We start from the raw sequence: 10,279 nt of genomic DNA, 5'->3' as shown, positions 1-10,279 counted from the left end.
GTTAAAGTTGTTTTGTTGATTTTGCCTTCTTTCTGGTCGTCGTCGTCGTCGTCGCTGCTTGGGCGGACTGGTTGTTGAATCGGTCGTTGTTTGCTCAAAGTGAGTCGTACTGGGGCGAGGGCGCGCTCTGCAAAAGAGAAGGGACATTTGGGAATTGGTGTACGAGGTTGTAATGTTGTTGAAGTTTGTTGTTGAATATTTTGTAAATTATAGCATAAGACAATGAACAAAACTATTGTAAAGTAATTAAAATTATGAATATATTTCAAGATTTGTTTTTGGGATGGCTTTATTAAAAATTCATTCCCCCATAATAAGTAGAGGGTTTCCAGAATCACGTGTAATTCATTGTCTTCTTATTTATTTGGGAGCGATGAAATTTAAAAAAAAAAAGTGGATTCCTTTATGGACCACCAATCAGTGAGGTAGGGGAACAGCATCTAATTCCAGCGTGCCTCTAATGTTGGCAGGTCAGAACTTTGTCGTTCAATTAAAGCTAATTAAAAGCGTTTTCAACTGAAATCGAGTGATAAATAGCTTAAGGGGTTACATACATGTAGAAAATCACAAAATTTTATATTACAGTATTTTTTCATAAATCCATTCAGAAGATGATTATTAATCACTCCTGAAAGTTTTATGAAGATATTTCATGATTAAACTGAGTAAGAGACGATTTAAGTTCGCAATTTTGCCATGCGCAAAGCGAACTGTCAAACTTTGTAAATGTTTTTCTCTAAACACCAAGTTGTTTTACGGGTGCCACGATATCTCGAGATGGGATGGACCAAATTGGCTGAAATTTGAGGTGAAGACTCTCAAGATGTATCCCGTGTGCATGACGAAGCCCAATTTTTAAAATTAGCTTTTTAAAAAATACAAAAATCAAAAACTAACTGTTTTTTATGTGAAAAACACAAAAATATTTTTATCTTTTTTTAAAATAATTTTTTTTTAAATCGGGCTTCGTCAAGCAAGTTTCTATCAAAAGTTTTGCTAAATCAGATGTTTAAATAATGAAAATCAGCAAATTGGGGACCTCAATTTCAAAACACCGAATTTCACGCAAATTTCGCGAAACGTGAAAAAATTTCAAATGACTCCGAAAACCTTATGTTTAAATCACAAAAACTACTTTTTATGCGTAATCATATGTTATTCTTCGATAAACTAAAAAATCTACACTAAATCTGAACGTGACAAAAAATCCTCCAAATTTTCAAAAAAGTTTCAACCTGTTTTATGGATGAGCTCTATATATTTTTTGAAACAAAATTTAGGGCATGCGTATTCTCATTTAAAGAACTGCTTCACTGCTAAAAAGATTTCGCGCATTTGCTTCTGTTTATCATTTTACATTTTATTCAATTTCATATCAAAGCAAGATCTTGTCCAGCCAAAAAGAGTAAAATAATTTGAATTTTCTGCGACATTTACTGTCGTTCTACGCACAACTGTCCCATGTTCAAGAAAGGGCAACTGAGAAAAACACGATTGAAATTTTTCGATTGATTTCTGTGTTTCTACGCATAATTCGACGCCAACATTTCAAATAGCATCATGTACAAACCATGCGTTTTGAGAAAAACGCATTTCTGAAGTTTTTTTTGAAAAGGACCAATAAACCAAATTTCCAGTTTTTGCTTTTTGGGTGTTTTTCAAGGCGGTTCTAAAAACACCCAAAAAGCAAAAACTGGAAATTTGGTTTACTGGACCTTTTAAAAAAAACTCCAGATTTGAATGTTGAGCATCCATTTTCAATTCCCATTTTAATATAAAAGCAATATAAGATGTTCTAATGATAACAAACGATGAAAAACGTTGCTTTTATTGATACTTGATCATCCAAATTCAATAAAACATTATTTCCGTAATTTTATTTGAGAAAAACAAACATAACTTTTTTTTTAAATCACCAACGTCTATATCACCCTGCTGTCATTGAGGAGGACGCTTTGTTATGATTCGTTTTTCTTCGCCGAATGTACATGGCGTTTTGTTCATGTTGCTTTTTTTTCGTCACGAGGTTCATGTAGTCTTTTGTTTGACAGGTTGGCAGGGCTATATAAACAGGGACTGCTGATGGCAGAGATTTGTTTATGTTACTTTATTTAAAATCATGATTAAACAGACTTTACTGAAGTAACTTTTGCTCATTTTTGGTGGAGAGGTAGCTTATTAGGAGTACTTTCAGAATATGCAATAACCCAGAAAGTGTCAAAATGTACATGATGCCTTTTGAAATGTTACCGTCGAATTGTCCCGTGGGTCCCTAGTCGCCCCGGTTAACATTTTATCATCCTTATTTGTAATCCTCTTAAAGCTAAACAGGTACACAAGATGAAATGCTTCTTAAAACTCACGATTTCGTGTTAGAAAATACTTGGTGGGACACTAATGCGTAGAAGTTCAACGATGGGACAAACAGACTTGGTGTTGTTTTCGATGATTTTTTGAACAATGTATTAGATTTTATATGTTTTTTTCTGAAAATATACGTAAAATTAAGCTTAAAAATGATAAAAAGACAGAATCGTCCAAAAATGACATGGGACAATTATGCGTAGAACGGCAGTTTAGCACATAAAAAATATTTTTTAAAGTTTTCATCTCACTTACCAAAAACTAAATTTAAAATAAAAAGGCAAAAATAATGTAATCTGTAACAAATTTAACATAATTATTGAAAATGAGAACAGAAAACATAAAAAGTAGTATTTTTTTAACTTTCACGGGAATCATCCACCCAAATAAGCAAATATCGAAATCAATAGAAAATATCGATAGAAAAATCTGAAATGTTTCTAAAAGTTTTAAAAAAATACTCTTCATTTTTATTTATTTATTTTTTTTATTTCAAATAAAATAGCAGTAAAATTTTTATTGCAGCGAACGAAGATGTTACTAACTAAATTTCTAAAAGAAACTGAACAATTCTTCAAATGATACATATCATGCTTTTCAATTGAAAAATTTTACTAAAACAGTCTTTATGGATGATATATTTATGATGTTGTTTAAAAAAAATGATTTGAGGAAATTGATAAATTTCACGAATTTCTCGCCGTCAACGAAATCCTCAAAAATCACTAACCCTGTACTAGTAATTGAACCAGGGTATTCATTTGCCTAATCCTACAGTAATGCATAAGATTATTTTCATTCCTATTTGAGTCTTTTCACGGGATTTCGCGTAAAAAGCCAAATTTTGCGGATTTCACGCTGTTCGCGAAATAGTGAAATTTCACTAACCCTACCCATATGGAAAATTATGAAAATTTGAGTAGGTATCTTCGAAAAATACGGTATTTTATGAAAATTTAGTATTCGCAATTTTCAGTGTAAGAACGGGCCTTGACCGATCTTATGCACCAGGTTCCCGACGAACACGCACTGCCCTTACACCTACATCTCACCCTTGCTCTGAGTCAGTACGAGCAGCACGCTAGAACACGCTTTGAGTGTTCGTGCCAGGCATGCACACCTTCTTTTCCGGTTACGCATTTTAACTCGGCCGGGGGTGGTACATTACGTAGGGTTTGATGTAAGTATAAGCGCCTAACCATTTAAAGTGTGCCTAACAACTTTCATTAAAGCAAAGACTGTTTTATTTTTAGTTTGAATTCAAAAACTAATTGTTATTTACTGTGTATTGTTTTCTCCTGAAATCTTCCCTAATGTTGAGTCGTGTTTATATGTAGCTATTTCTTTTGTCGCGGTGTTTTGTTACAATTTTTGGTCCTAAGCATGTTATAAAAGTTTACCAAAAGTACAATAGTAATATTTGTGTTAATCCTTTAACCATTCCATAAATTGGGTAAGGGATCAAACCTCACTTGTTTTAAAAAAGGTGAAGATTGAAAACAATAGACAGTAAAAGAGAATACATTTTATAAAAATCAAGAATCAATAGTAAGAGAATGATGAGCGTATTTTAAAGAATAAGAATGAGAAGCTGGATGTATTAGATGTAAAATTAGACAGTTGTTAATAAATAGAGAAACAAGCTTAGATTATAGTAATGATTATTTATAGGACAGATAAAGAATTATTCAAATAAATCAATTCGCAATAAAATAAAAAAAGATTAGGCAAATGATAAATTGACTTGAATTACTAGTACATTAGGAAAGTATATTTTTAAGGAAAAAAACTAAGTTTGTTACAGCAGTATCAATTGGTAAAAAAGAGTGGAAGAGCTTTGAGAGATAAGAGAATCAAAAGTTAGTAAAATCAAAATCTAATAATGGATATTAAATAGAAGAATCAGTGAAGAAGTGAGAATCAGTAGAGCAAAATAAAAATAGGAGATAGGTGGTAGCTGAGAATTAAGAGAAGAGAAACCACGTTGTGCGAGGTTTCAGGTACATCCACAGTAGTTGACTCAACATACTGCGAAAACAATACCGTCTACAATCACAAATTACTTCCCTTTCCCACATTGTCGCGCCCCTTTCTTTTAGCCGTCTCGACTCTGACCCGCGGTGGTCAAAGGTTTACGATCCGTTTCCACAGGCCACCAGCTAGGTCATCATGAAAACCAAGCCAACGTGGAGGTAAGAAAATAGGACACTTGCAAGGAACCAGAGCTATACTGTTCTGATCAAGATAATTCGGATGATCTAACAGAACTACGGATGTAGTTAGTTGCGCTCCTTCCAGGATGTTCCTTACCTGGACGTCAACCAAAGAGCACGCAACAAGATCAGTGCCATTGCATGCTTTTAAGTATCAATCTTTGGCCTGCATGAAAATTTAGTATTTAGTAATAATGAAAAATTAATTATTTTCGAAAAATACGGTATTTTGTAACAATTTAGTATTTTACAAAAAGGCTCCAAAGTAAAAAAGCATACAAAATTTCGCTTCGCTTGATACTCATATGGCAAATTATAAAAATGTGTGTGTTTTAGAAAAAATACGGTATTTTGTGAAAATTTAACATTGAAAAAGCATTCACACAGCATTTGTGTCCTATGTGCGTTTGACATTTTAAATTTGTTTTGTTTTAAGCTGAATAAATAAAAAAAAATCGGAAATTTTGAAAACTTGTTTCTTTTTCAAAATAAAACAGTTTCAAAATATTTACAAATCATTAAATATTAACAGATAAAACCTGCTGTGGCTTTTTGTGCACGACAATGGATAAAAAAAACTTAAACATGCCATTTATGCGAGGGTATAGGTCATCACAAATTTTTACTAGCCATACGTGCGACCATTAACCAAATTACCCTTAATTTTCCACGCGCAGCTCAACTTCAGAGCAACTCCGGTGACGATTCTCTGGAGTTTTCTCTCTCTCTCTCTCTTTTTCTCTTTCGTTATGTTTTTGTATTGAGCACGTACACATTTGTCTCGTGGCCCACCCACTCACACACATTCGCCCTCCCTGCCCCGCCAAGCCACCTGAGCCACCGCTTTCAGGTGTTTCAGCGAATAAAAGCTGCGCAGTGCGATTTTTGTGCAATGGAATGCATTTGTGTCGTATGTGCGATTGTCATTTTAAATCAGTTTTTTTTTAAAGTTTAACAATTGAAAACAATAAAATCAAATTCTTTCTATCAGGCTAAAATAATTTGGAGTGATTTGGACTTCGTGCATTGGACTACGACAATTATTGCAAGATGAAAAAAATTTCAGGGCTAAATTTCTTTCATTTTCATTTGGAATGACAAAACCAATTTCACATCAATACTATTTATTATTAAGAAGTTACCATCAAAGTCAATTACATTCATACTTCCTAAATCAGCCCCGCCACTCCGAGGTCCCCTCCATCCGCCATTCCCCCCGACGCTCCCGCCTGCAGCTCTTCCGTCGTCTGCGGAACCACCACCAACGCGGCCGGAATGTTGAGCGTCTTGCCCGGACAGAGCGCCTCGTACTGGTGCTTCAAACTTTCGAGCTCAAAGTTGCACGTGGCCAGCGCGGTTCGCAACTCACACAGCAGTACCATGTCGGAGCGCAGTTCGTTGAAGGCGACGCAGATTTCCTCGATCGGGGGAGGATTCGGGTCGACCTTGAACTCCTGCAGCGCCTGCTCGAGGGCTTTCGCCTTCTTCTGGCCAACGTTTGCGGGGAGTTTCATCTTTTGCGAGCGCAGAGAAACACCGGTTCCTCGCAGATCGGTGAACTTGATGCCGGCCGATTCCACAGCGCTGACGACGGAGTCCACCTTGGAGGGACGCGGCTGTTGTTGGATCTTTTTCTTCAGTTTTTTGTCGGACTTTTTGTGCGATCCGGACTGCTGGTGCTGCTGCTGCTCGGCCTGTTGCTGGTCCGCTTGGGAGATTAGCTTCTGAAGGTCCTGCGTTTTACGCTCGCGTTCCTTCTTGCGTGCCTCAATCTTCTTCAGCTCATTCAGCAGCATCTGCTCTTCCTCAATTTGTTTCGGAGTTCGATCGAACAGTTTCTTCAACTGTTCCTTCCGACGCCGTTCGTGCTCGCCGTCAAACGTGAAAATCTTCTTTTCCGGCGTTCCGCGCACCTTGTTCAGAATTCCAATCACCTCGTAGTAACGTTCCTTCAAGTCCTCCACCGTCTTGCTCCCGTAATTCGCCCTATCCCAGCGATCGGCCATAATAATAAACCGCACGTCGAACCGCTTCGCCAAGTCAAACAGATGATCCGTCTGTGGCTTCGTCCACTTGGTCAAGTTCGTCTTCAAGTGCGTGTTATAATCGGTCATCGTGTAACTCGGAATGTCCAGCTGCTTGTTAAACTTGGCAAAAGGATACTCCTTCGGCTCGTCCGACGCACGCTTCCAGTGGTGAAAAACGGCCCCGTCTGTGCGGGCCGGATTCGTAAACGGTGCCCATTCCCATCGTCGAACCTTCTTCATCCCCAGCCGGGCCTTGTTCGACTTGTAGCCGGTTCCGGTGTCGGTCGGCAGCAGCGGCGGCGCATCTTTGTTATCATTGTACAGCAGGGCAAAAACCTCTCGGTGCATGCCCTCCGGGCGCTTCACGGCCAGTTTCCTGCAAAATAACCCATGTTTTTACTAAAACTACAAATCTAATCAAATCTAACTCACTTTTCATAGATCTTCTTGTTGCGGGCGAGCAGCGATTCCTTCGTCAGCTCCGGCGTCGGAGGCCGCTCCAGATCGAGAATGTCCCGTACGTCGGCCATCGTGGGAGGCTTTCACTGTCGCCCTCAAAGACTACCTTGTGGATTTTTCACGCAAATTCTCTGATTTTATACTGAAAAACTACAAAATTTATGAACGTAAACAGCGAAACTAAGCGGAAAGCATCAACAACATTAAATTTGTTTTGACAGCTCGAGTTCGGACTAGGGAAGGAACGGAGATGAAATGAAACAACCGGATGAAAACGAAATCGAAAGAGACACGGAGTAAAAATGATGATTGAAATTCATCATCATTTTTACTCCGTGTCTCCGTGTAAAACGTTGTAAATCTAGATTTTTTTTTTAAAAAAAAGGTCCTATAAGCTGTTTTTTTTTATTTGTTTATAGGGACTTAAAAAAGTCTAGAAATGGGCTAAATCCATTGTGAAAATTGACATTCTAAACATTCTTCGTCCAGACTTTATGATTTAATTGAAAATAGGGTCCTAAAGCTCTACACACAAAAAAATATTACGGTAATGCCAAGAGTAACTTACTTTTGAATTAAAAAGTTGTTAAAATTTGCTACATTTAAAGTTTTTTTCTTGTTTTAAAAATGAAAACTTTTACTTCTACAGTTTTTGAAAATCTCATTGCTCACTGATTTAAAAGTTTTTACTTTTAATTCGACTGTAAAATTTCTTTCATTTTGACGTTCTCGTGTAACCGTGTACGCCTAAGTCGCAAATGTAAACAAACACTTTGGTGGGTCCGGTGGTGCTGGTGAGTCTAGGACGCAAAGCAAAGCCGACCGCGGCAGCAGCCAGGACTCGGACGCGGAAACCTTCATGAGCCAAACAACAGCAGCGGAACGCCTTCGAAGGAGGGTGGTGCAGGAGCGGGACGAGGTCGAGTGCTTGAAAAGGACATGGTCAGCTTCCTGCAGGAACTGCAGCTGTTCCACGGCCGGAATGCGTAAGAAGGAAGCTTGGGTGTTTTGTGGGGTTTTTGATTGATTTTGTTTGTTTTTGTAGGATGAGAGGTAGGAATGTGGATTCGCACCGGTTGTATTGGGTGGTGGTGGCCAGGGATTGGTAGTTGAAGGTCAATTCGCGTGAGGACTGGGGCGAGAACATCGAGGAGATGGCGCTGCCGAAGCGTTGCGTTAACAACGAGATTGTGTTGAAAAAGATTAACTTCCGGTTTTTGGACAAGTACGCGAAAGACGATGGGCCTCCGACGAAGAGGAGGACGACGAAAAGCTACATAATCGGAAGTGGTCAGCGCAGATGATGCACTCGGTGCCGGCGGTTTACAGCACCGGTGAGTATTGAGAATGTGTGCAGTGGCTAGCCAACTTCACTTACTTTCCATCTCTTTTAGCAAATTCCCGCCCACAAACACTCACGTCGCGATCTGGACAGTGAGCCAAAAAAAATCTGTGTCATTCTCGAAGTAGGATTACGTGCTCAAAATCGAACTCCGTTCCGAAGGCCTCATCAACTCCATGTTCCGGATGCGCTTCCAGGATCGGGAACTCCCCGAATCAATGGCCAACTCCTCCAAGACTGTCCTGATTGAGGCCGGAAACGTGACCATCGTGTTACACTGCTGTCGCGCGTCGAAGCCTCCATCCGGAACCGTCCAGCCTGTGGTATTCGGAAGTGACCGGTGGCGTACCGTATGAAGCAGAAGCTAGTGGAGAAGCGTTAAATATAAAAAAGTGTTTTTCTAACATACTGTTTATTTTTTTTTTAAATAAATATTAAAAACCAAGCACATTTTTCTGGAAGTATCCCTGTAGTGCTTAATGTTGTGTATTCTTGCCATAAAAGGTTTCTTTTCCAATTAAAAGTAAAATACTTTTACCAATACAACGATTTTGTTCCATAATTGCATGGTAGTATCAAAAACTTTCCAACTTTTAAATTGAAAAGTTTGAACTTTCTACGAATATTCACCAACGCGAACTTTTAATCCAACGAACGATCTTTTTAAATTTAGAGTAATTTTTCTTTGTGTGTATGTCCCCTTCTAACGATCTGTCAAGTAGGGCCTTTTCTGTCTAGAAGGGCAGCGAAGTTTTTTTTTAAGCTGATTTAGAAATCCATTTTCAATCCACTGCGGTCGCTTTGAACAATAATATCACAATTACAAAAAAAAGGAATTTAATAATTTAAGAATTAAATAATTTAATAAGTTCAGAATTTAAGAATTTAAGAATTTAAGAATTTAAGAATTTAAGAATTTAAGAATTTAAGAATTTATGAATTTAAGAATTTAAGAATTTATAATTTAAGAATTTAAGAATTTAAGAATTTAAGAATTTAAGAATTTAAGAATTTAAGAATTTAAGAATTTAAGAATTTAAGAATTTAAGAATTTAAGAATTTAAGAATTTAAGAATTTAAGAATTTAAGAATTTAAGAATTTAAGAATTTAAGAATTTAAGAATTTAAGAATTTAAGAATTTAAGAATTTAAGAATTTAAGAATTTAAGAATTTAAGAATTTAAGAATTTAAGAATTTAAGAATTTAAGAATTTAAGAATTTAAGAATTTAAGAATTTAAGAATTTAAGAATTTAAGAATTTAAGAATTTAAGAATTTAAGAATTTAAGTATTTAAGAATTTAAGAATTTAAGAATTTAAGAATTTAAGAATTTAAGAATTTAAGAATTTAAGAATTTAAGAATTTAAGAATTTAAGAATTTAAGAATTTAAGAATTTAAGAATTTAAGAATTTAAGAATTTAAGAATTTAAGAATTTAAGAATTTAAGAATTTAAGAATTTAAGAATTTAAGAATTTAAGAATTTAAGAATTTAAGAATTTAAGAATACAAGAATTTAAGAATAATTGTTATAATTATTTAGGAATTTAAGAATTTAAAAATTTAAGAATTTAAAATTTTAAGAATAATTATTATAATTCTAGCAAAACAATGCCAAAGGGCCGTTGTGGGTTTGTAAACAAAGAGTGTATCCCTTTCATGCCAGATGTAAACATCCTCTAGCGTGAGCAGGACACACTCTTTGTTTACAAACCCTCAACGGCCCTTTGGCATTGTTTTGCTTGAATTATATAGGAATTTAAGCATTTATGTTTTTCTGTGCACGGAACGAAGTGAAAATGGAGCTGCTGTCAAATATGTTCATTTTTGCAACGCACACTTCGGCTTTACGCGCGTCTTCTCGACTTTTTCGA

General features: G+C 36.4%; 1 protein-coding gene across 1 annotated transcript; it reads right to left on the bottom strand.

Annotated features, from left to right (window-relative positions):
* Positions 1 to 5,684: 5,684 nt before the first annotated feature.
* LOC6052188 (DNA methyltransferase 1-associated protein 1) lies at positions 5,685 to 7,282 on the bottom strand. The gene is made up of 2 exons (XM_001868455.2): positions 7,037 to 7,282; positions 5,685 to 6,980 (listed from the first exon to the last, which is right to left on the bottom strand). Exons 1-2 carry the CDS (start codon positions 7,132 to 7,134, stop codon positions 5,747 to 5,749), a joined length of 1,332 nt encoding a protein of 443 aa, XP_001868490.1. The 5' UTR covers positions 7,135 to 7,282; the 3' UTR covers positions 5,685 to 5,746.
* Positions 7,283 to 10,279: the final 2,997 nt, after the last annotated feature.

The sequence above is a fragment of the Culex quinquefasciatus genome, chromosome 3 (assembly GCF_015732765.1).
Source record: "Culex quinquefasciatus strain JHB chromosome 3, VPISU_Cqui_1.0_pri_paternal, whole genome shotgun sequence".
NCBI classification, from domain to species: domain Eukaryota; kingdom Metazoa; phylum Arthropoda; class Insecta; order Diptera; family Culicidae; genus Culex; species Culex quinquefasciatus.
Note: the sequence above shows the minus strand (reverse complement) of the source record. Positions and strands in the feature narration are given on the sequence as shown.